Source organism: Papio anubis, chromosome 11 (genome assembly GCF_008728515.1).
Source record: "Papio anubis isolate 15944 chromosome 11, Panubis1.0, whole genome shotgun sequence".
Lineage (NCBI taxonomy): Eukaryota > Metazoa > Chordata > Mammalia > Primates > Cercopithecidae > Papio > Papio anubis.
In genome coordinates, this window is record NC_044986.1 from 55,459,248 (window position 1) to 55,486,839 (window position 27,592).

Genomic DNA, 27,592 nt, shown 5'->3' on the forward strand with positions numbered 1-27,592 from the left:
ACAGGAGGTGAAGCTCAGGTGGTAAAGCTCGCTGTCCACTGCTCATCTTCTCTGGCTGTGCGGCCCAGTTCCTAACAGGCTACAGGCCGGTACTGGTCCGTGGCTCCAGGGTTGGAGACCCCTGATCTACACCACTGTCATATACATGTCCTTCCAGTGGATGGGTGATCTGTCCTACCACGTCTGTGCCCTGCAGAGCCACCCCAAGAAGGCTTCAGGACAGCTTGCAGTGCACGTACAGAGTTTGTGTCCACCTTGCAGGGATGATGCCATATATCCAGCTCCACATGGAAAGCCAGGCAGCTTTCCATGCAAGAGCTGCACTAGGCTCTGCAGTATGAGGCTATTAGCAGCTCCTTCCTCGTGGGGCTTCCAGTCTAGTGGGGAGATCACTAATAAGCAAGTAAACAAATCAATCATGACAGTTATTATTGTCATAGGGCTGTGGAGGAAAGAAACAGCAAGCCCAGGGAGTGAGTGACTAACCACCCATTTCACTTCTATCATGCCTGACTTAGTAACCTTTAATGCAGGAACATGCTTTTCCCTCTACAGAAAGATGCAGGACCCTTCACTCCGGGTCCTAATAAACTCCTACAGTCCTAGTGCCACCTCAACCCAGCCGTCTCTGATAGGACTTCCACTCCCCTGGCTCCCCAAGTCCATCACTCAGGGCAGCCTGCTAGTACTTTTCCTGGTTTATATCCAAAGTCTCCTCATACAAATGTCTAGAATCTGCAAGAAAGTTGAGTAAGGGCTAACAGGCCCGGTAAAGAACAATGACCACCTCTGCTGCTCCAACTATCCTATCTGGTTAAGAAAGAAGCCAGAGAGAAGTCTGTGAAACGTAGGTGTGGTTTTCTTTAAAAAGCTAATTTTTTCCGTTTACATAATGGAGAATATGCTACTTGTTTTAGAAAATACTCTACTCATTTTCTCTCCTCTACAATTACTCAGGTCCCACTTTAGTTGGGTTGAAATAGAGAACACCCACACAGGCTGGATGGCTAAATACTATTTTAGGGTGCCTTTGTCTGCAATTCACCAGTCCCAGAGCAGGCACCGCTTACATTTAGTTCGTATGAAAGGGTTTAGTCCTCCTCCCCATTCTTTTATCTATCCAAGAATTGCATATAGATTCCCTATGATGATATGAAGCAAATCAAGTTGGAAATCTGCTCAAAACTGGGGACATGACTGGGTCTCCAAATATCTCCATTCTTACTTACCACTCTTCTTCCCTGAATTTCAGACGAGATCGGGCGCGTTCAGGGTGGTATGGCCGTAGACTCTTCCCTGAATTTCAATGTTTCTCGAATATATGCCCACCCACATATATACAACACCCTTCCTTTCCATCTGCTGATTCACCTGCTCTCTGCCCCCTCCTCCCCAGACACTACTCAGCTCTGGTTGTTTCACTGCCAAAATCCCATCAAATTATTGAGCCAGTTCTGATTATCTTATCTCAGCAGGGGGCCCCTAGTGTCTCTTTTAGCATCTTGTTTATTTCCTTCACAAGGCTTGCCACAATTTGTAATTTCATGTATTGTTTATTGGCTATTTTCAGCTCCATAAGAACTAGCACCGTGCCTCCATTGTTTACTGCTGCATCCTAGCACAATGTGTAGAAAAGAGCCAATCAATAAAAAGACTGCCATTGTATCTGAGTTTTGTTTTTCTGGGTCCTTTAGCCAGTGTTTGCGGGGGGGCGGAGGGGACGGGGTCTCGGAGTATCCAATATTGAGCCCTCCTACCACCCTGGTTTAGAAACCTTAAAGTGCTTAAAAATCACAGGGGAGTTTACAAAAGATGTGTGCTCCCAGGACATGCCCATTCTAGAGATTCTGGTTCAGTAGGTCTGAGGCAGGGTCTTTCAACACAGGAAGTCCAAGGTCCCTATTCCCTGGGGCCTTGACACACTATAAATGTCTCAGTTGCCCACTTAGTTCTACTTGCCCCAGGGCCAAAAGCTTTTCTCTGAGTCCCAGCCCTCTGACTACCTCATTGCCTTTTTATCTTTCGGTTGGTTCCCTTGAGAGCTGCTCCCACGCCCACCAGGAGGTATAAAGTGTGAAGTGCTCAGAAGCAAGAAGGTATTGCTTCCTGAACTTCTTGATGTTCTTGCCAACAAAGTGGGACTTCTCCCAATGTTGACCATTACAAGAAAAAGCCAAACTTATCCCTCCCCTAAAGTAAAGACATTGGACTTTTGGCAAATCCCTCTGGGGACAGCGTCACTCGTGTCTGAGCATGGTTTGCAGCACAGCACACCTCAGCTCAGCCCGGCCCAGCTTCCCTTTGTTCAGGAGCTCAGCCCTCACTCCCCGGCACCTCCTAAAGGAGAAATTCAATGTAGGAGAACAATCTATTCACCTTAAGGAGCCTTCTGTTGACAAAAAGATCCAGGTCTTATTCGGCTCCTATCAGCAATTCTTTTTAAACAAGGACAACCTAGCCACAATACACAATAATAAAACCCACATTTCCTTTAAGCTAAATGACTTCAATCTGGAAAGGGGGAATCCTATACTTGATTTCACCTGATTGTGATATCCTTGTTATGTTCACTTTATTCAATGAACAATAAGAACAAGATGTTTGGGAGAGAATAATACCATTTTATAAACTCCCACTTTAAAGCAGAACTCTAAGCTTTTCTAGATAGTAAGACTGATTTTTCTGAAAATACAATGTGTCTCGCTTACAACTCATGGAATGAACTTCAATAGTTTCTCAATGGAGTTACTAGTACTTTAACTATCCAAAAGCACAGGTCTTAAGATGGATAAGCCCCTAACTAGCCATTTTTCCCAGAACATTAATTAAATCCCAAGGGCTGAAGTCCAAAGCTAGTCTGGGTGGTAGCCCATATGGTTGCTTCTTTGTGGCTTTGTTTCCATTTATTTTAGCCCTGAAAAATATTCGCCTTCAAAACTAGACTTAGTAAGATGAGAGCAGAGGAGATGGCCCACTGGGCCCTTAATCTGGCTCATTCTGTGTCACAGGGCAAACCACCAAACGATACTGGCTTATGGGCCCTCTACTTTTTCCGATAACACTACCTTAACTCCTTCCATTTCTAAAATTCAATGAATCTTAGAAATCAGTAAGTGTTCACTGAAAATCATAAAATCACATGCCATATGAAATAACATATATCTATGCCTTTAAAGATGGCAGGTCACATTGGAAAGCATGGCCATTTCCTCAAATACTAATTTTTAAGTTATATATTTTTAAATTTTGAACTGACACATAGTAATTATACATATTTATAGGGCACACGGTGAGTTTTGATACATATATAGTGATCAAATCACAATAATGAGATTATTCACCACCTCAAATATTTACCATTTGCTTGTGTTGGGAACATTCACAATCTTCTCTCCTAGTTATTTGAAAACCCGTAGTAAATTATTGTTGATGAGAGTCACACTACAGTGCTGTAGAATACTAGAACTGATTCCTTTTATCTAGCTATGATTTTATATCCTTTAACCAATCCCTCCCTATCTCTCTCACCCTCTTACCCGTCCCAGCATCTAGTAACCACTATTCTACTCTCTACTTGTATGAGATAATTTTTTTTTTTTTTTTTTTTTTTTTTTTTTTTTTTTTTGAGATGGAGTCTTGCTCTGTCACCCAGGCTGGAGTGCAGTGGCACGATCTTGGCTCACTGCAAGCTCCGCCTCCCGGGTTCACACCATTCTCCTGCCTCAGCCTCCCAAGTAGCTGGGACTACAGGCACCCACCACCATGTCTGGCTAATTTTTTTTGTATTTTTAGTAGAGACAAGGTTTCACCGTGTTAGCCAGGATGGTCTCGATCTCCTGACCTCGTGATCCATCCACCTCGGCCTCCCAAGGTGCTGGGATTACAGGCGTGAGCCACCTCGCCCAGCCAAGATCAACTTTTTTAGCATTCACACAGGAGCGAGAACGTACAGTGTTTATCTTTCTGTGACTGGCTTATTTCATTTAACATAATTTTCTCCAGGATCACCCATGTTGCTGTGAATGACAGCATTTCATTCTTTTTTCTGACTGGAAAATATTTCATTGTATATAAGTACCATATTTTCTTTATCCATTTGTCTGTTGATAGACACTTAGGTTTTCAAATCTAATATTTTGTAAGAAAATAAAAAAATTCAGCTCTTGTCTCTCTATAAACTTGAGTTTTATAATCTTCAGAAGGCCAAAAATGTCCTAAAAAAGACAACAGGTGCCAAGGCTAGGAAGGCCAGATGTCTGGACTTGATGTGTGTCCCTATAAACCTCTGGGAAGTGAGGACAACAAAGTACATTCTTGTACTGCAGCTCTTGCACCTCACCCCTGTACCAGACCCAAAGCTGGATACACATTTTCTTCTCAATAAATCCTGCTGAAAGAAAGACTTACCCTTAGAAGAAAACGTCTCAAAGGACACAGTTCTCAGGAAAAATTTGGTCTTCAAATCAGCAGAAATATTTTCTAAAAGTTAGCAGGGGTAGGTGGAGCAGAATATATTTATGAAAGCTGTCAACTTTATATTTCACCAAGTGAGAGCATGTGAGAAAGAAAACAAACAAATCCCCTCCCCATCATTTCTTCACAAAATGAACATTTTAAGAACAATTTCTAAGTGAAAGGTTGTTCATAGACTTTATTTAAAAAAAACTCACTATATTCATTTATCTTATATTTATACTTTTGCCAAAAAGCAGTAAAAACTATAGCACAGGCTGGCCCCTGGGAGCCACTGAACTGGGTACAGTTCCTTCCAGCCTTCCATGAGAGAGTAGGAAATTAGTAGTATGAAGAGAAATACCTGAAAGAGTGAGCAACAAGAAAAAGGATCAAGATGTCATGCCAGAGAAAACAGGAGGAGCCAATGGGGCAAAGCTGCAGGGGTAGGCTGCCAGGCAAAAGGCAGCACAGGTGGGTCAACTAGGCAAGTCCTGCCTCAATGCCTCTGCTCAGTCCAACACCGCTGATGCTTCTCCGAGGCAGTTCCCAGACAAGGAAAAATAGAGGCAGCTGCTGACATGGCTTCCACTTTTTCTGCCAACACCACACTAAGGATTCCCCTGAGGGTGAGGCCCACAGATCTGGTTTCCCTGGAGACAAGACGACAGGCTGGATAGTTGCATCTGAACAATGGGGCAGAATAAACCAGACCGGGAAGTAGTTCAGAGCTTTTTTGTTATGCAGTTCATTCAACTGGGAATGAGAGCTAGTGTTCACACCATGACCATGTTGGCTACAGGATGTGCTCATTGACACTGATAACAAAAGTTGTCTAAAATTAAATGAATTAGGATACTGTTCCAGCTGAGGAACAAACCTTGGTAGGGGAGACAGGTGACTCTACCTCAACTCAAAAAACCATACCAGAAAAACGCCAAGTGGCATCCTGCAGGGGTCCAGCAGAGAGGAAAATTACTTTGGAGATCATGCTTCCAGAGACCAACATTATGCAGCTCAGCATCTAATTACTCATCTTCTGAGAACCGCACTCCTAGATCCTAAGTGGGAAATATGGCCCAAGTCTAACAAATCAGCTTATTCCAAACGCCATCATCACAGGGACTGATTCAGAAATGGGCACATGCCCCAAGCCAGACAAATGACACTCAAATAAGGGACTTTTTAGAACTAGGAAGGACAGACTGTTATTTTACTATGTGGTAGGCAGAATCCTAAAGGTAGCCATCAAGATTCCTATACCCTGATAACATAATCAAACACTAATCTAGGTACTTCTATGAAGAGATTTGCAAATGTAATTAAAGCTTTAACTCAGCTGACCAAAGATACAGATTACTTGGCTGAGCCTGGACCAATCAGGCGAGGCCTTTAAAATGCACAGCATTTCTTCCAGTTGGTAGCAAAAGACAACATCAGAGAAATTCAAAGCACAAGGATCTGCCATGCTGTTGCTGACTCCAAGATAAAGGGTGAGGAGGGGGAGTGTGACAGCCTCTAGAAGCTGAGAGCTGCCCTCAGGTGACACCCAGCAGGGAAGCAGGACACATAGTTGCACAACTACAAGGAACTAAATTCAGGCAACAATCTGCAGAAGCTCGGACGGAGGCTCTTCTCCAGATCCTCCAGATAAGAAACTACCCCAGCCAGTGCCTAGATTTCAATTTCATGAAACCCTAAATAGAAAACCCAGTTGAGTCCACCCACATTTCTGACCTGCATAACTGTGAGCTAATAAATACATGTTTGAAGCCACTAAGTTCTTGGTAATTTGTCACCCATTAATAGAAAACTAATATACACTGGAATTACTGACTAAATAATTTGTCCCTAGAGAGGGGCTGACCTAAATAAAGATGAAGCCAATATAGAAAAAGAAGAAGCGAGAGATAGGAATAGGTGGCATCTCCATGATGAGTTTTCATCCCTGGACCTAGCCATGCATAGAGCCTATCCTGATCCTAAGTTTTCAGACATATATCAATAACATCCTGTTCTTATTAAAACCAAGTTGAATTGACTTTCAGTCACATGGTAAGAATCCCAGATACTTTGTAAAACATCCTCAATCAATCCTGAATTAAGGCCTAACCCTACAGACTGGGTTTGCATTTGAATACAAAAATACAGCTGCCTATTCTTACAGAAATAATACCATTCAGTCAGCTCAAGAATGTGAAAGGCCTAAGAAGCCTCTTTCTTGACTATTTTCACAAAATTAACACAATTTTGAGGAAGAAACACATCCTGAACAAAACAATACATGCCATCTTGAGGCCTGATATGGCTTGATGCCAAAATACCTATAAGATAAACTGTGGATGCTAATAAAAACACAATCTAGTCTTTCACATGGAGATACACAAAGACATAGACACATGCATACTGACTCAAAGAGGGACACTGCATGCGTGTAAATTGTCCTACTTTTAACAAAATTAACATATTAAAGCATTCTTCATAGATATCTTTGACACTGAGGCTAAAGTTTAGTTATTATGACCAACATAATTGAACAGATAAGAGTTAACAGTAGTATATGAAGAAAAATTAATTTTTCATATTGATTTCAGGTAAATAAATCATCTCTTTCATACCAAGCTAAATAAAAATAGGTATCTCTTTTATAAAATAAGACTGCAATTACAGATTCAAGGTTAAACTTCTTAATATTGATACTAGGTCATTATTGAACATCTGTTGCTTGCTGTTAATTTATTACATTTGTTTCTTATAAGATAGCCTCTTCCTCTAGATTCTAATGGTATTCCTAAGGAATTTGTCCTCTTATGGTAGAACCACAGTCAGAATATAGCACAGCACAAGTCTGAATCCATGCCCATTGTGAGCATCTTCTCTTCCTCTGGTTCCTCAATAACCAGTGAAGGTGACGATGACAAACACAAATCTGGAAATCTCCTGACTATTTTTGATAAAGTCAATACTAAATTTCAAAGCAGTAACAGAAGCAGAACACACCTTTAGAATGCCCTGTAGGGTCAATTAACAGCAAAAATATTTCTACCTTATTCTATAAACACAAAGAGCACTTATAACAAATTCTTCAGAATAAGTTACAGTAATATTCTTTCCATTAAAGAGATGCTATTATCCTCTCACTCTAACCCATTTATGCCTAGTGTTCCATTGTTGGAATGCTCAGCATGTGGGAGTATTTATATCCTACTGCTCAAGGTCATCGCCAAGGTCTGATTGCAAAAATTCAAAACATTGCAACCTTGGCCATAAATGGGCTAAGCACTCATAAAGGGAGCACAGTGCAGTATCAGAGAACTTGTGCTTGCCTTTTTCAGATGCTTTAGGTTCTACTAGTTACCAGGTGAAATGGCTTAGCCAGTGTGACGGTGTTAACATTCCTCATGAAGTAACAACATGACTGAAATTTCTCCACCTTGAAAAATCATTTCTCTTTCCTACTCTCTACCTCACAGAGTTAGAAATGGGGAAGCAAGGTGGGAAGAATAGATTATCATCTCCTTTTGAACCTCACTGTTGAGTCTACCAATTTCTTCTCCCCTACAAAAGACAACACCATCCTTTCCCATTCCATGACCTGTATATTACAGGACTCAGCAACTTCCATCTGGGTTGGTTTCTTACTCTCCATCAGTGGTCCCTGACATACTCAGTTACTTCAATGTCCAGGCTGACAATCATGCTAATGTCTTGCTTCATAATTGCTCAATCTCCTCAATTCCAGTGTTCCTTCCACTTCACTATGGCTGGCCACCTCAGCAAGTTGCCATAAACTTCAGAATCTCAAACCTTCTAAACATAGTCCCCATCCCCTCTATCTCGTTCACTCCCTGCAACTGAACTTATTCTGTCCTCCTAATTCTATTAAGGTTTTACATTTTTCTATGTTCCTACAATGAGGCATCCCACTTAGACTCCTTACCATGTGAGAAACATATATGGGAGAGACAGACAGCTGTCTCTATGGTTTGATTCTGGGGACAAAAAAAAAAAGTCAGTATACCCACCTAGAAGTATTCCTCCCACTGATGCCTTAAGTCTTAGCTACCTTGAAATCCTCACCATTGGAGGTATAGAGTTTATTGGTGTGCAAAACACTGATGCAACATTTATCCATTTTCACATTTTAGGATTTAGCATCTGCTTCTTTGTGCTCAACACATCTCTCTTGGGTAAACCCATTAACACATGACAAGATTGTTTTATTTTTTTCAGATTTATAAGCTGCCTTCTTAGGCCTGGAGAGGATAAACAATAGTGATGGTCAATGCCAGCACAAGACAGTTTCATGGCCAATAAGCCTCAAAGACAAGGGAAATATGGAATCCATGTAAGGTCACTAAAGCTTCTCCTTCAAGGTCAATTGGCTTGGGGCTGACCTTACCTACATGGCCTTGAAATTCCATGTAAGAAGTAAAATGAAAACAAACTCATATTCACTCAACTGACATTGTTTTATCCAAAAGGTAAATGCAGAATACCTTCAAAGTATCTATCAGATAAGAAAATAAAGTGCTTTTCCTGAGCACAGAGGCCATCAGTTTTTGAGGTGACCGTTTCCTTCTGTATGATATGACATAGGAGTTGGGTTGGGTGAGTATAATAAAGGAGAAGAGAAGGCCCATGGTGACCCAGAGCTTCAGCCTCCTCCAGCCATACCACTCCAGATCCCCAGTTGATCACAATTCTTCACTTACCATAATGTGGCCTCTCTCTTGTGTGAGACTGATAAATAACTGTGCTAAGCACATATATCACTTCCATTGCACTACTTACTATTCACTCCCCAATAAGGCTTCAGATGGTGGGTTGGCCAGGAGGAGGCCTTAATCATGAGTCACTTAGTTTGCCTTATTCCATCCCTGATGGGAAGCTATGGCTACATTCTGAAAGCACTGGGAAAATGGAAAAGGGGTAGAATCAATGAATGTTAAAATTGAAAGGCCTCACTTTCAATATATGATCTCACTTATAAGTGGAATCTAAAAAAGTTAAACTTTTAGTAGAGTAAAATAGGGTTACCAGAGACTGGTGGGGAGGAGGTGGACAGGGAAAGAGGAGACATTAGTGAATGGGCATAAAGTTTCAGTTAGACAGGATAAATCAGTTTCGGTGTTTTATTGCACCACACGGTGACTATAGTTAATAACAATATATTGTATATTAGCTGAAATAGAGGAACTTAAATGTTCTCATCACAAAGAACTGATACATATTCAAAGTGTTGAATATGCAAATTCACCTGATTTGTTCATTCCACAATGTACACATTTATCAAAACATCACGTTGTATCCCATAAATATATACAAATGTACAATTATTATTTGTCATTTAAAAATCTAATTAAACTTAAAAAAAATATCCGAAAGGACACCTAGACTTAGCCCAGTTCAAAACTTCCTACAGAGTTAGAAGTGGGGAAGCAAGGTGGGAAGCATAGATTATCATCCCCTATTGACCCTCACTGTTGAGTCTACCAATTTTTTCTTGGTAGTTTTAGTTTACAAACGAAAACTAAAAGAAGTTGATGTGGTGCTATTTCATATATAGTCTGGGAGTTGGAAACAGTAGTTTGAGGGCCCAATATGGCTTTTTTTTTTTTTTCCAGGGAAGGAGAGATTCATTAGTTTTCTTTATAAATATATTATTTTTCTTAACTGGAACTGAATCAAGGAATGTGATCTACAAACATACAGAGAGTAAAACAACATTTTTCTTCATTTTATCTTTCAAGTACCTTTCTGATCTATTGAATGCTTATGAATTACACGGACTGGCAGACTGACTAAGACCAAGGATTAAGGTGGATGAGACACTGACAGATCTCAAGTCTACAATATTTTCCTGTCAGGATTCAAAAGATCCTAACCCCCAAAATCTGATGTCTTATAGAGATAGAGTCATACAGCTCAGGTGAATGTCAGTAGGGAGATTTAATCAGTTTTTTTTTCTGGAAAAAACTCCTATATCCTAGTCCCAGAGATATCAAAAACTGTGAAATAAAAAATGCAATTCCTATCAAGAGACTCAAAGTCAAAAACTGGGAGCTCCAGGCTGGCAGAAGAAATATGAGACTAGCAGGTGTCAAATCTATACTCATGCCAAGTGGAAACAAGAAGTTAGTGAGCTCTCCAGCCCACTAGGAAACTATGAGAAACACACACAGAGACAACATACGCAGATACGCTACACTATGTATCACCATGCCAGGCAGAGAAGACCTCGGGTCAAGTGCCAGCTCTGGAATCAAGCTGAGCCCCATCTGTCAGTCACAGAGCAAGTGGACAAAGAAGTACAAATAGTAGAAGTGAAATAACAGATGTAAAATTTGAGGAATATATAAGGTACATATGTAGCATCCTGTAATTATTACTTAGGTACAACATATGAAAACATCTGGAAAAAATTTGTGGACTATGATCCTCATGAGGCTCAAGAAACTCTTTTTTGGTTTTAGACTTGCAAGTTGGTATGGAACAGAGTGCAGTTACGGAACTGGTAGGTTCTTTATAAGGATGTGTGGGCAGGTGGTGAATAAATAAAATAAAGGAACAAAAACCAATGAAGAGAGCTAATATAACAAAAAGTTCTACCTTACTTGTTTATTTAGAGATGGGAGGCATACTGCTGTAAAAAGTCAGCTGTACAGAGATCAGAAAACAGCTCATAGTAATAAAAATATATACGATAGATAACAACAGCTCTTAATAGTCAACAACCAGAAACAAGTATACAATAAGTTACAGCAAAGCAAATGAAAACTACGACTATATACCAAACATGAATGACCCTCATGAACATAACATGGAGCAAATAAAGCCAGACACAAAAGAGTGTATCCATGAATAAAACACTAAAAAATACTAGTTATCTTCATAGGAGAGTAGTGACTGGAAGGAATTACAGAGAGGCATCTGGGATGCTGGTAATATTTTGTTTCTTGATTTATGTGCTGACTGCATACTTTGTAAGAATTCATTCAGCTGTATACCTATGACCTGTGTACTTTTCTGTATTTTCTATCCCTATTATTTTCTATCCCTATTAAAAATATTATAGCAATGTTTCCCATTTGTGTTCCATAGGGACTCTGTCGCCTAAAGAAATGTGATTAGGTGGTTCTTCTGTAAAAGAGTTTGGTGTTCAATAAGTTGAGAAATGCTGGGAATGACATAGGACATTTCAATCCATGAGTGGGAACACATCCACCCTCCTTGATGGTCTCTGACCCATTCATATTGCACCTCCTTCAAGTTTCCCCAAGGCTTTTTTCTGGTCTCCCAAATTTTGGCCACAACAGAAACTGCGTGAAAGAATGTGAGTCAATCTATATAGTTCACCCCCTGATGGAAGAAAACCACTGTCAGCACATACTGTATTCAACCAGTCTGAATCAGCAGCGTCACCTCTGTATGGAAGCGTGCACATTTAAAATATGGCGCTGCCTGCTGTTTTAGATGGACCTCTCCATCCAGCGCTCTTACGCCCAGGCAATCAGCGCAGTAAGCTGGCACATACTTCATGTCATTTGCAAATACAATGTAGTGAAGGAATATGGAAAAGCAGATTTTCAAATATAGCTTTTCACAACTGCGATTTGGGAATGCTCAAGTGATCTCAGCATCCTTATGGGTTTGCAGCTCAAGAAACAGTTTCTCCCAGATACTTGAAAGTTGTCATGAGTTGACTCTTACAATCACCTAATTTTTCTAGTCACTTATGTCAAAACAAACCTTTGCTCCTTTACAGCTAGCATTTTGCTTGTTCACGGTGGGGTGGACAGCTGCATTCACTGATTCAGGCTCTTGCCTCTTTTCTCTTAAACTCTTTTTCACTCATTACCATGAGGAAGATTAGAATTTGGAGCCTGTCTGTATGCATGCACACGAAAATAACAATTCTGTGTCCTTATCTTTAGGACATTTTTTACCACTTTAGCTATTTAACTTGGCTTAACCAAGCAGCTGGTTTACTTTTAGCTATTTATTTCTACCAAGTTCTAACCAAAAGAAAGAAAAGAAAAAGAAAATCACCTAAATTTAGTGAAGTACCCTTTTTGTGGAGTGGGAAAGGAAGAGGAGGGAGCAATGCATCTTCAAAATGTCAAATAAACAATTTGCCTAAAGCCCATCAATTCTCTTTTTGGCATCTGATCATCAGGTCTTTTCATTCTCTTTGCTATGACCCTAATCAGACATACTAAATACCACCCACTACTACTTAATTTACAATGAAGACAAGAAGAGCCAGACAGAGTATTCCAAACCAATGTCTTAAGCAAAGGCATTCATAATAATAGACATCATAATTACGTTACATTAATTTCATACAGGAGAATTCAATTACATATTCCAAAGAAAATCCAGAATAAGCTAATTAACATCATGATGTCCAGTTTGGTGGGAAATCATTTGGACTGGAAAATATGGCTTCATGTCTCAAAGTCTACTAAGAAAATCACATTGCAAACACCAAACTATATCATTCTCAGTGGATAAACAGTAAGCATGATTATGTTTGAAATTGCAGAAGCCGTTAGGAAAAACAGAGATGTAGACAAAATAAATTTAAGAGAAAATTTTATAAATGTTAACTGTCACAGCCATGGTTATATAATCCTGAAGAAAAGCTGAAAAGAGTGTAACAAAATGACTGCTGGACTTCGGTTAGGGCTAAGACATCATGAGCTGCCTCACAAACAATATTTTAAATATGTTTGCTCCAGAAGAAGGAAAAACATTACCAATTGAACAAAGAACTATAAGTATTACAAGTTCACTTAAAAGCAAAAATACTAAGTTTTCATCAGAACAAATTCCTAGTACTGTGAAAAAGAATGGTAAAACTCATGATTGGCTAATTAATGTTCTTATAACCAGTAATGATTGCACCTACCTCATTTAAGTCCTGCCGAGTTTCAAAAGCATCCTTTGGCCAAATGACAGTCCTCTGGTCTATTCTATAAAATACAAAGAAAAATTATTTCCATTTAAAAGAGACTTTTCAATGATGTACATGTGAAGCTGGTGGCTACAAATCTGGCTGTACCCCTGATAAAAAACCCTTGGTGGTGTCCCACTGCCTGTAGAATAAAATACAGACTCCTTACAATGGCCTGTAGCATATTACAGCACTTGAACCCTGACAACCTTCCTGGCCCCCTCTCCTACCACTCTCACCCTTGTTCACCATACTGCAACCACCCTGGCCTTCTCTCTGTTCCTTGAAAATGTAGTGCTTGCTCCCTGTTCAAACCTTCACACTTACTGTGCCTGAGCCCAGACTGCTCTCCCCTGGGATCTGCATACAATTCACTTTTATCACCATGTATGCATCAGCTCAGCTCACATGGCACCTCCCCTAGGAGGTCTCCCTAACTAGACATGCCCTCACCCTCACTCTCTAGCATACTGTCCTATACATTTTCTTCTTAGCACTTCCTCCTATTTAAATTATTCACTTATTTGCATGTTCACAGTAAAGTGTGAGCTCCAAGGATGTATTGATTATGTTTATTTTCTATACTGCTAAAATCTCACCTATTAAAAATTCAGTAATTCTTTTTGATTGAATGAATGTGATCTGATACAGTTGCAGAAAGATACCATTTGTCTACTGAAGACAGCTTATGGAAATTTCATCGTATCTCTTAACTTACACAATAAATGTTATAATATTTGCTGGGTACCATGGTGCAATAGTTTGGATGTGGTTTGTTCCCACCAAAACTCATGTTGAAATATGATCCCTAGTGTGTCAGTGTTGGGAGGTGGGGCCTAGTGGGAGGGGTTTGGGTCATGGGATCTGTGACAAGGGAGGGATATGGAAGTGAGTTCTTACTCAAAAATAAATTTGTTCCCATTGTGGTTTTGATTTGCACTTCTCTAATGATCAGTGATGTGAGCTTTTTTCCATTTGTTTTTTGGCCCCATGTATGTCTTCTTTTGAAAACTGTCTGTTTGGCTGGGCACAGTGGCTTATGCCAGTAATCCCAGCACTTTGGGAGGCTGAGGCGCGCAGATCACAAGGTCAGGAGTTTGCGACCAGCCTAGCCAATATGGTGAAATCCTGTCTCTACTAAAAATACAAAAATTAGTGGGGCGTGGTGGCAGGCGCCTGTAGTCCCAGCTACTTGGGAGGCTGAAGCAGGAGAATCACTTGATTGAACCTGGGAGGCAGAGGTTGCAATAAGCTGAGATCGCGTCACTGCACTCCAGCCTGAGTGACAGAGTGAGACTCTGTCTCAAAAAAAAAAAAAAGAAGAAAAGTGTCTGTTCATATCCTTTGCCTACTTCTTTTATGAGGTTGCTTGTTTTTTTTTCCTTGTAAATTTGTTTAAGTTCCTTATAGATGCTGGATATTAAGATCTTTGAGGGATCCGTAGTTTGTAAAAATTTTTTCCCATTCTGTAGATTGTCTGTTTACTCTGCTGATAGGTTCTTTTGCTGTGCAGATGCTCTTTCATTTAATTAAATTCCATTTGTCAATTTTTGCTTTTGTTGCAACTGCTTTTGGCATCACCGTCATGCAATCTTTGTCTAGGCCTATGTCCTAAATGGTATTTCCTAGGTTGTCTTCCAAGGTTTTCATAATTTTGGGTGAAAACCAAATACTGCATATTTTCACTTATAAGTGGGAGCTAAATGATGAGAACACATAGACACATAGAGGGGAACAACACACACTGGGGCCTTTCAGAGGGTGGCAGGTGGGAGGAGGGAGAGGATCAGGAAAAAATAACTAATGGGTACTAGGCTTAACACCTGAGTGATTAAATAATCTGTACAACAAACCCCCATGACACAAGGTTACCCATGTAACAAGCCTGCACTTGTACCCCTGAACTTAAAATAAATGAAAGGAAGAGGGGAGGGGAGGGGAGGGGAGGGGAGGGGAGGGGAGGGGAGGGAAGGGAAGGGAAGGGAAGGGAAGGGAAGGGAAGGGAAGGGAAGACATTCGTTCCCTAGAGAACAGCTTGTTGAAAAGAGTCTGGCTTCCTTGGTTTCACTCTCTTGCTTCCTCTCTCACTATATGATCTCTGTTCAAGTCAACTCCCCTTTGCTTTCTGCTATGGGTGGAAGCACCCTGAGGGCCACACCAGGTGCAACCACCCAATCTTAGCCTTTTCAGTGACCATTATTGCGGGCCAAATAAATTTCTTTTCCTTATAAATTATGCAGCCTCAGGTATTCTGCAATAGCAACACTAAATGGACTGAGACACATGGCGAAGCTGGGTTTTGCCACTACATAGCTGACAACAGATGAAAATGAACTTTAGGCATATCTACCTACAGTAAGTCAATTTTCTTTAGCTTACAAACAAAAACAAAATACACAAAACTCCACTGTTGAAAGATCCTTAGGTCCAAATCATGATTTGTTAAATTCTATGGTCCAATATCATCTGTTAAATAGAATTCAAGTTTTTCTGAAACAGTCTGAATACTATTATATAATAAACATATTAACTTATAGTTATTATCCTTATGAAAAGGACAGTTATCTTAATGAATAAGAGATTTTTCAGTGTTAACATTTATAAAAAGATTTCTTTGGGGATCTAATTATTTACAGTTACTATTCTGCTCCAATTTGAATCCTGAAGAAAGCATATATGTCCTCTAAATGGGCAAAAAGGTCAATATCTAAACGTCATAATGTACATTTAGAAATACCAGGAGCCTAACTTCTTTAAAATATTCTTAAAAATACATTTTTTTTAACTCTATAAGCTTTGCTTACTGTGCAAACAATTTCTAAAGAGAAAAGTTCAGGAGATGGTTACAGAAGAAAATTGTGAAGGTCAAACTAATGTCCTTCATGCCTGAACAAACCAGCATTTCCCTCCTGGGTGGGAGAGAGACTAAGGCTCCCAACCATGCGCTCAGGCATAGACAGCTCAAGGGGAAAAAAAGGGTGAGGAGGAAGACTGCTGGCTCACACATCTTATATCCATCAGTCCCCTGAGACACAAACAGTGATTTCAGTGCATCAGAAAATACAAAATAGCTCTTTCCCACAAAATAGGCAAAAGCAGTCTTAGAGACAGGGGTAATCCTGTCTCTAAGACTGCTAACACTTTGAATGGCTCGTAGTTTCTTTGTAACCCTCAATAGTTCTCAAACTATGTTTCTACAGAGTAGCACCAGCAAAATGGAAGAGTGTATTCTCTAATAGAAAAAAATATTTACCGGTTTACACTCTTCAAATACAAATTTTTCTAGGGCTTTGGTGCAAGCTCCTTGTTGATGAGTGACAGCAGATGGTAAAACAAATAACCAAGTAGCGAACATTCATGGAAAGAAACAGAAATATACTTTGTTAAAAATATATGGTATATATTAGTGAGATATAGAGAAGAGCCTACGTGGAATATACTCACATGATCTTCCAAGAAAACTACTCTTAACCATTAGATAAACCTCCAGAACAAGTTTGAGAACTGTAGTCTAGAGCATCAAAGATAATTTAATTTACTAGCCATCTGAATGTCTACTGTGTGCCTGGTCCAGTGTTGGGGAAACAATAATAGACAATCAGAGGCAGTTCCTTAAGGAGACTTAGAATCTAGTAAAATCTTAAATGATGATAAAGCTAATCAACACTGAGTCTTGAAGCCACTTCAGCAAATCAAGGATCAGGGCAAATGATGTTAGAATGGAGGTGAGAGGCCAAGTGCAGTGGCTCATGCCTGTAATCCTAGCGCTTTGGGAGGCTGAGGCGGGTGGGTTGCCTGAGCCCAGGAGTTTGAGACCAGCCTGGGAAACAGAGTGAAACCCCATCTCTACTAAAATACAAAAGATTAGCCGGGTGTGGTGGCATGTGCCTGTAGTCCCAGCTACTCAGGAGGCTGAGGCAGGAGAATTGCTTGAACCCGGGAGGCGGAGGTTGCAGTGAGTTGAGATTGTGCCACTGCACTCCAGCCTTGGTGACAGAGCAAAACTTCATCTCTAAAACAAACAAACAAAAAAGAAGAATGGTGGTGAGAAACTGGAGAGGTAGAGACAGATAAAAGACATTTTTCAATGATAAAAGCAATCAAGAAGTCTTGGGTGTGGATTCAAAGTATGGAGTGAAAGAGATGGGGTAATCAAAATTATTACAAACTTTTGAGTCTGTGTGACAAGGAAAATGGTAGGTTTTTTTGTTAATGAAGTCAGAAAAACATGTAATGTTTTTCATAAAGAGAGGCAATTCATGAGTTCAGATTTAGACATTTGAAGTGAGGCTGAAATAGAGAAGTAAAAATGTCTGGCCAGGGTTCACCCTAGAACTGGGCACTCTACGTGTGTTCAGCAGAGGAAGGGGGTGATGATAATTTCGATGGTGTACAGTGGCCACAGGTAAGGTCATATGGGCAGATTCTGCATCACTTTTTCCTTCATTATATGCTAGGCAAAGAACCTAGCACCTTCTCAATATATACCTTTTCAACAGATGGATAAATTAGAGAAAGAACTAGACCCAAGAATGACTTCAATTCACCAGCCCTTACTACCCCAGGGTGGGTCTTCCAGGCAGTTTACTTACATTATTTTATTTAATCTTCAAGGTCACCGTATAAGACTAGCATTATTATATCTATTTGACCTAATAGGAGAAAGGGTAGTTAAATACTTCATCCATTCAGTCAACAAATATTTTTTAAACACCAACTATGTGCTAGGTACTGTTGCAGGTGTTGGGAACAAAGCAGTGGATAAAATAAAGTCTGCCCTTGTGGAACTTACATTCTCATGGGAGGAGGAGAACAAAAAGAAATAAACCAGTGATTATGATGCACCAGATGCTAAGTATTATGGAGAAAAAGAAAGCAAGGCAAGAAGAACAGGACATGCAGGAGAATGGCCCAGGAAGGGGAGAAAAGAAGAGGCCAATGGATTGAAAACAATAAAGATCATAGTAGAAGAGGAAAAATAAATGAAGCTTCTCACTGGAGAAGTTTAGCAATGAATGAAGGAGAACTGGAACAGTAGCTAGCCATCTCAAACTCCCTTCTTTTTAAGATACTTAAAGATATGGCTTGAACCATTTACAATCCTTCCTGGAAGCTGGCCTACACACAAAAACTGGGTCACACTGAACACTCCCTTCAATTCTCTTGCTGCCTGTGTCCAAAACAATAATAGGAAAGTAACTAAACAAATATATATCAAGTGCATGCTTCTAAAGGGGACCACAATGAGTCAGCCAGTCAGAGTAACTCCAGTGTAACCTTGTCCTCCAGTCCAGGTCCTGGCAATGAGAAATGCAGCCTGCACTCCTCAGAGCCCAATTATAGCCCTCAGTAGTGATGAGCATGTGATACCTCCAACCATAACCACTATCACCATCACCACCACTACTACCACCATGACTATCACCACCATTCACCAACATCATCACCTTCCACCACCACCACCATTACCACCACCATCACCACAAACACCACCAGCACCACAACTGCTGCCATCACCTCTGCAATCACCATCATCACCATCACCACCACTACCACCACCATGACTATCACCACCATTCACCAACATCATCACCTTCCACCACTGCCACCACTACCACCACCATCACCACAACTGCTGCCATCACCTCCACAATCACCATCATCATTGCCACCATCACCACCACCACTGCCACTACCATTGCCACCACCACTGCCACCACCCACCAGCATCACCACCGTCATCACCCCCCACCACCAGCACCAGCACCACCAACTAGCATCACCATCACCACCACCAGCACCACCATTGCCACTGCTGCCACCACTACTGCTGCCACCAGTATATAATTCAAACTAAAAAATACTTCTCAACAGAGAAATGCAAAACTTAATTGTGTGCTGATATGAAACGAGCTTTCACCTGGATTCAAACTGCAAACTTGTGGATAGCCCACTGAAATACAACTTTTCTAAAAATGTTTGATGTTTCCACTTTGCTGCAACCCTAAAGCTCGTGCTGAGTCAGCCTGTAGGGTCATCTTCTAGTGGCCTTCTCACAGGAGGTGTACTGGAATTCAAAACAATAAAACCAACTAAGCATTAAGATATTTTTCTTGGCCTAAGGACAGTGTCAAACTGCAGGATGTGATAATTTGTGAAAACGCCACATTTTAGCTCACAGTTGTATATTTATACCAATGTTTTAACTATCTATAATTAAATTAGCAGAGGAAAGTGTTTCCTATTGCAGTGAAAAGCTTCCCCATCTTGCCAATGGCTCATGGAAGACAACTGACAGTGATATAACACTTTTCTTTCCCTTAAGCCCAATAACCAAGTTATTAACAAGCCTCTCAATTTCTTATCCCAAATAATGTTTGTGTCTGTCCCCTCCCGTCTATCTCTACCACTGCCATCTGGGGCCAAGCCACCAGCACCTCTCATTTGTACAACGTGAATGGCAGTAGTTTCCTCCCTGGTCTCCCTACTTCCCCTCTACCCTCCTCAGGCCACCATCCACACAAGATCTTTCACTACCCTTCTACACACTATACTTAAAATAAAAATCAAAATTCTGAGAGTATCCTATGACACCCTGAAGGATTTAGCATCTGCCCACTCTTCAACCTTAGCTTGCATCAGACTCCCTCTCTGAACTCCAGCTACACTGGCATTCTTTCAGTTTTGTGGATGCACCATGCTCCTTTCCAGCGCAGGCCTTCACACGTGCCTGTAATGCTGTTCCCTCTCCACTTTCTCTCCTAAGTAACTCATTCATACTTTGGATGCTAGATAGCTCCCAATCAGGTCTCCCTTTCATGTATATGTTCTCACTGTATTCTGATCTTCTACGTCTGCTGTGCAGCAGGTCTTAGTTCTTAATCATGTATTTGTATAATTATTTGATTGTCTATTTCTCACAATGGTGAGCACTGTGGAGCAAGGACCATAGGAGACTTGCTTAACATTTTATCTCTAGGGCCAAGCCTGGCATATGACACACGGGAGGCACTCATATGTTTGTAAATAAAGTATTCATCCCAGGGTTATGGGCAGCTGCCAATTCTTATATATTCCTGAGTCTGTAAAGTAATTATAACTGATGCTCCCTCCTCCATCTATAGCATGCTAGCAGAGCCTGGAGGATGGAATGACGCTCATTCCCATAACAAATGCATTTCTTCCCTGAAGAGATCTATGAAATTAGTAGCTTTTGAACCCATGACCTAGAAAACCTGGGCAGAAAGAGTAAAAGGAGAGCATCCAACACACTTTTCAGAATACTTCACATAGAATCAGAGCCTTAGAACTGAGCAGTGCTGACTCCCATCACATCTTCAGAATTCAGGATATTCCACTGCATTAAAAAATTAAGCCTTTCTATTAGAAAGCAATACTTGGGATACACTAATGTATACCCGGATGACTGCTGGCTGGCTGTATGACTGGTGTTTCCTGAAACTCTTTTGAAAACAAAAGGTATATCCCAAGAGGACAACCCTCTGAGCAAAACATGCTTTATATACAAACAATAGCTCTATATGCAGACACAGACAAGATGCCAATAAATTCCAGTAATATTATTAGAAACAATAACAGCCGTTAATACCAGTAAATAGGAAGTTCCTTTCTCTGGAGAGTCAAAACCACATTGAAGACATTCTCTTATTGGTTCTTACTAAATGTCTGCGAAAGGACTGAGGTCGAATATTAAGCAGCCAACTTCAAAGATTAAAAAGAAACCAAGCCACAGTGTTTAAAATTATTCCCCAAGAGAGTGCTGAAAGAAAACAAAACTAGAAGTCCATGGATGTTCAGAAACTGACTTCCTAACCCATGTATCCACTTGTCCAGGCCAATGAACTCCCAAGGATGCTGCAGCTAGAAACAGAACACTGATCCCCAACAGTATACCCTCCCAGAAGCCAACTCCCCCAACCACCACCTCCCACCTTGTACTTCTCTGAAGATTAGAATCAGCCAGTATTATTAAAACAGAGATTCCTGGGCCACAACCCAAACCTACTGAATCAGAATTTCCAGAAAAGTAGGATGACGACATATAGTTAACAAGCACTCTAGGGGATTCCTAACTGGGGAACACTATCCTAAAAGTCCAAGTGCAACAGCCTGGGAGGACACCAGTGGCTAAACGGCACAAGGGAGGAACTTCTTTGAGTATAGGAGTGACATGGTGTTTCTGGCCTGGTCCCCCAGGGAACACATTCCCAAAGAGGGAAAGGCTGAGCCCCTCAAAACACGATGAAAAATTTCAAATACGGGGCAACCCAGTTGTGGTGGAAAAGGTACCACTTCTCACTTTGGTGAGCTGGAACAGAGACTGGAAGCAGCCAATGCCCAGAGAATGGGTGAGCAATGAGTCAGGTGCACAGGGCCAGCTTCAGAATTGGCAGAGTGGAGGCAAAGTAGACATGGGTGTGGTTTAAAAGGCACTGTGAACCATAAAGAACACATTTTGGATGGAATACTGAGGACATAGGATCCAGCAGGTTTTTTCCTGGTGAATGAGTGAGAGCAGAGGCCCTAATAAGACATTATTAGGAGTAATAATTATAGCAGCATGTGGTTTGCTGAGCAGGCTACAAGGCACTTTGCTTGCATCACCTCATTCATTCCATATACATAGTAAATAATGATCAGACACCTGCTCCATGTGCCAGGCAGTGCTCAGCCCAGGAGACAGAGTGGTTATAACCAATACTTCAGCTCCGAGGACACTTCTGCCTGCTCCCCTTATCCCACCTCAAGCATCTGCCAAGTTTCTTCATTCTTCTGCTTCAAGGCTTTTTGCCAGGCAGGGCTAATTTCCTCAGCCTGCATGTGTGGCAGATTTAACTCCCCTGGGAGCAGCCCGCAGCCAGAAGAGAAGTAGGGGTGTGAATAAATGCTGCAGAGCCCCCCTCAACTTTCAGAGGGATAAGTCTGAGATACTGTCTACACAGTTCCTCAGAGAGACCCCACTTGCTCAGAGTGACAACCTACCAAGTTGCACACCTGTTGTGGGCTCTTCCTCCTTCCCTAGTTCCTATTTCCTGGGGCCACCTTCCTGTACCCAGGTCCTCCTATCTATCAGAATCCACCTTCAAGAGGAATCTCAAGTAAGAAAGTGGTGACAAAGTAGACACAATCTCTGTCTTTTGGAGCTTACAGTTGGGGGAAAGAGAAAAACCTAATCACACGAATGAAGATTTAGATCAGGGACCGATGAAGTGAAGGGCACAGAGTATCACAAGTGACAGGCCACATTGGGGGAGGGCTCGGAATTTAAATGACAGGTGAATAGCTGACGAATATTTGTAACTACGTATCACACTGGCTCCTCTGATATTACAACTGATACTCAGACTTGCAACACTTTAACTTTTAAAGTATCAATCAGGTTAGCTCTTGGAACAGAAGAATATTTTTCAAGACACAGGGGATTTGAGTAGGCATTAATATTAATCAAGCCTAAATGCTGCCTGTTCCCTATTCAAGATTTTCTTTCTCTCCCAAAAGGAAAGAGTCACGAGTCTGTATCCTCCACCTGTCATCTTCCCTCCATCTTCATTGTCACCAGCACCTCCCACAGGGATGACATGTTAGCTTCCAAGATGTACCTCTGCGTACAACACACAGTACAGTATACAACACACAGTACCCAGAGTGGTCTTTTTATGTAAATCTGAGTCTGTCACTCCTGTTTATAAACTCCAGTGGTTTTCCTCTAGACTTAGACAAAATCCAAGAATCAACACGCAGGCTACCAGGCCCCATGTAGTGTGTCCACCACCAACCTTTCTGACATCATCTGGCACATTTTCTCTGTAGTTCAGTACACTCCAGCTTTAATTGTCTTTGCTGATGCGACTTAGCACAAGATGAAAAGAACCTGAATCAGTGTGGGTCTGAGGGGCAAGGGTGAGTTAATGATCAGGGAGGCAAGTTGGAGGAGCCCTGGTCTCTCCATGCCTTTGACTCACTTAAGTTTGGCAAGCTACACCAAGCCTTTCTGACCCATAAAATTGGTTCTTAGTTCTCTTCCTCCAACAGCTCCAGGTTCTTCCCATGCCCCCAAGTCACCCAACACTATACTGAATTCATCTGTTCAGCATTTTTCATCTCCAATCCACTTCTGCTGACATCAACCTCCCTTTCCCTTGGGAAACTAGCTCTCCACAATTCTACAAGCAAGGGTAAACATATGGCCTGAACTAAGCCAGTTAGTTCCTTCTCCCTGAAGTCAAAACTTGAGCAGGAATGAAAAGCTGTTGTATTAGCATGGGATCATCCAGTGATAACACCTCAGAGTAACATGTTCCTGTCATTGTGAATCCAGAAATCCATGGACCAGGCCTGGTTCTTACCCTTCCCAAAGCATATTTGCCCTTAGTTCAATTTTTTAAGCTAACCAATAGCCTTAATTTAGATCCCTTTCTTTGCCTGAATCAAACACAGTTAGTTTCCATCGTTTGCAGAGAATACCAACCACATTACCAAGAAACAACTGCTTGTCATGCAATAGCCTGGGTCTCGTTTGTTTCACACGAGCAAGATCAGCAAGGTTGGCAGTAATTACACATTGAAAAGGACCACTTTCTTGATCCCCACTTTTCCAACCACGACTATTCGTGGTCAACTAGGACCACTTTGCCATGTGCAATCCCTTTAAAAACCTTTTTGAAATTGTCTGCATCACATGTCCAAGTTGAGCAAGAGAGTCCAAATCACTGGAATCTCAACTGGCAATTCAGTTGAGATTGAAGTGGGAAACCAACTGGTCCAAGGGATGCATAGTTTTTGGTTCAACTAGAGAGAAGCTAAGGTCTAGCTTAAAGATGTGCAGAAAAACAGATCTATAAAGGTAATCTGGGCTCTGTAAAGGATGGATATGGAAGCACAAGAAGCACAGCCAGTGTACACAAAAGCAAACTAGATCTTGTGAAGGGCCAGGTATATAAAGGACCATAATGAAATATGGCCAAGAGAGGCATGATATTATGGAGGGCAAACCAGAATTCCATGGAATTGCCTACCTAAGAATTAATAAGCAGAAACTTTACTAAACTACTGAACCTATGAGTTCAGCACTGTGCTGAAAACTGCACATTCAAAAGAATTACAGAAAATAGACATATATCCTATTTGAAGAGATAAACCAAACTCTTTGAACAATAGTACCCATGTATCTAGTTACATTGATCATGTTCTAACTACAGAGATCAACATGGGCTATTGAGAAAGGAGAAGGTGCATGAAAATCTGGGAGTGAGCTGGGCTCTGAGATGAGATTAAAATTTAGATAAATGGAGGAGAGAAGAGATAACACTAGCAGCAAGATGGATGTGTTGGCAAGCCATAGATCAGTACCATGGAGCTAAGCAAAACCCTTCATGGAGGAAGGATCTCCTCTCTTTATGGAGCCACAACATTAATCTTCTGAGCCCCTGCTGTGGGACAGACCCTGAATGAAGCTGAACATGCAGTGTCTCATTTAATCCTTGCAACAGTAGCTCTGGGAAGTAGATATTTTCATCTTCATCACACATCTGAAGAAATCCAAGCCCAGAGAGGTTAGGGAATCTGTCCAAGGAAGCAGCAAAGCTGGAACTAGCATCCAGGTCTGCATACTGCCAAGGCCTTTCCTCTTTACACTATAGTATCTTGCATATGTCCTAGGCCCTTCCCAGGGGCTCTCTTATGTGTTTTTCGATTTATTCAATAGTCTAGGTTTGGCCAAAACTGTTTTCTTGTGTTGGTGCTAAACTTAAGGCACTAAGAAGACTTCAACAGCTGGCTTATTCCTGCATCTACCCCTTCTCAATCTTTCTCCCCTTGGACCTCACCCCCACTTCAACGGGTCTTGATATTTCCCTTGTCCCTGCATCTGCAGGGTCATTGGAGTGCACTTGGTAAGAATTCTGCGCTACTGAACCCCTGAGAGGCTTGGCATGCTGTTCAACAGTATAAGAAGAGACTTTCTACTGAGGCAAACACTGAAGAAAAGAGGCACCTATGATACAAATTATGGTTTTAAACATTATTTAAACCTACAAAATCATCTGTAGTATTTGGTTTCTGACCCCAAGTGACCTAAACCACAAAGGCCACAAGTGTCACTGAAAATTCATTTTAAGTTTTCCCAGTTAACGAAAATAAAAAATAAATCTGTTCTCTCCTAATATTCTCCTAATAGTCATGTCTGTCCCAAAGTAAGATTCAATCATTACTAAATAAATAAAGCCAGAGAAATAGTAGGTACTATTATTTGTCTTGCAAATAACATAAACTTATCACTTTCTGCCAATTACAAACTTAGTAGGGGAACGCTAGTGGGGGAACTTGGAAAGTAAAAGCACAAAAAATATCTTCTTAATCACCTGTAATTCATCTCCCCCCAAAATTACCACCACTAAAATATGGATTTATGTCTTTCTAGTATATGTTTCTGTAAATAATTATATATTAAGCAAAAATAGGAACATCTTGTGATACTGTTATGTAATTGCTTTTTTCCACCTATAAATAGATCATGTCCCCATGTTAATAAAGACTCACATAAAACATGATTTTAGATAATGTATCTATCATGAAATTTAGTGGGATTTTTTTGTTTTTGTGTTTTTACAGGGTGATGGTATGTCCCCTAGGGGCCACATAGAAAATCTGGGGGCTATTTGTGATTATTACTGAAGCTGGAGTTATCTACTGGCATTCTGTGGGCTAGAGCCAAAGGTGTCAGAGTCCCTGACATGAATGAGGCATCCCACACAACAAAGAATTTTCCCATCCCCCACATGACTTTCAAATGTCCTCTGGGAATGTTAAAGCCAGAAGCACTTTGCCCTTAGCACAATGTGAACTAGAAAACCATGAAGGCTAGCGGTTGAAACGGAAATATCTACACAAGGAAGGGGGAAGCGATTAAACTGGATTGTCTCCAACATTCCACCCAGAGCCACCATCCTATGATTCCAACACATACAGAAATTCACCCACATGACTTTTATCTTTTATCTCTCAAAGTTACTAGTTGTCTATTATATCCCTATCTTCTTCCATGATCAGATAACTGAAAATTGTATATCTTTTTTTTTTTTTTTTTTTTTCTGAGACAAAGTCTTGCTCTGTCATCCAGGCTGGAGTGCAATGGTGTGATCTCAGCTCACTGCAACCTCTGCCTCCCAGGTTCAAGTGGTTCTCATGCCTCAGTCTCCCAAGTAGCTGGGATTACAGGTGTGTGCCGCCATGCCCAGGTAACTTTTGTATTTTATTTTTAGTACAGATGGGGTTTCACCACGTTGGCCAGGCTGGTCTCAAACTCCTGACCTCAAGTGATCTGCCCGCCTCAGCCTCCCAAAGTACTGAGATTACAAGCATGAACTGTAATCTCAGTGTGCCTGGCTAAAAATTTATATCTTAAGTTTCATTTCAGTTAGCTACTCCAAATCCTATGCCTAGACAACTTTGACTTTTAAGCACAAACCAAGAAAACTATAATGGATACACATAAAGATATTGTTTTTAAGATGTTTACTACAGCAATAAATACAAATATAAATCCTATAAGTAACTGCAATATCAAATACTTTGGATTTCATTAAATAAATGATGGTATATCCGTAAAAGGAATAGAGTCATGTATCCCTTAGTGATGGGGATATATTTTGAGAAATGTATCCTTAGGCTATTTCATTGTCATGCAAACATCACAGAGTATACTTACAGAAACCTAGATGGTATAGCCTACTACACACCTAGGCTATATGGTATAGCCTAATGTTTCTAGGCTGCAAACCTCTAGAGCATGTTACTGTACTGAAGACTGTAGGCAACTGTAATACAGCGGTATTTGCATATCTAAACACACAAAGGTATAGTAAAAATATGGTATTTTAATCTTACAGGACTACTATTATACACGTCCACTGTTAACTGAAATGTTATTATGTGGTACATGACTATATTTTACAGCCATTACATACGTTATAGTGTATTTTATGATATGGAAAATATAATATTAAGCAGGATAAACAAGTTACATAGCAATGTAATATAATTATGTATAACATAATGTAATATATAACAATGTATATTATAATGTAACATAAAGCAATGTAATTATATATAATATATTCTTAGATATATATATATGTGTGTATATATATACATCTATCTATC

The 27,592-nt window shown here is 40.6% G+C and overlaps 1 protein-coding gene across 5 annotated transcripts in view; it reads right to left on the minus strand.

Annotated features, from left to right (window-relative positions):
• Positions 1-27,592, minus strand: part of FAM13C (family with sequence similarity 13 member C) — a 140,755-nt gene that overhangs the window by 42,554 nt on the left and 70,609 nt on the right. For all 5 annotated transcript variants that reach the window (XM_017963067.3, XM_017963065.2, XM_017963066.3 and 2 more), the window contains one exon: positions 13,367-13,430. In XM_017963067.3, the coding sequence (XP_017818556.1) occupies positions 13,367-13,430 (64 nt within the window). The remainder of the gene's footprint in view (positions 1-13,366; positions 13,431-27,592) is intronic.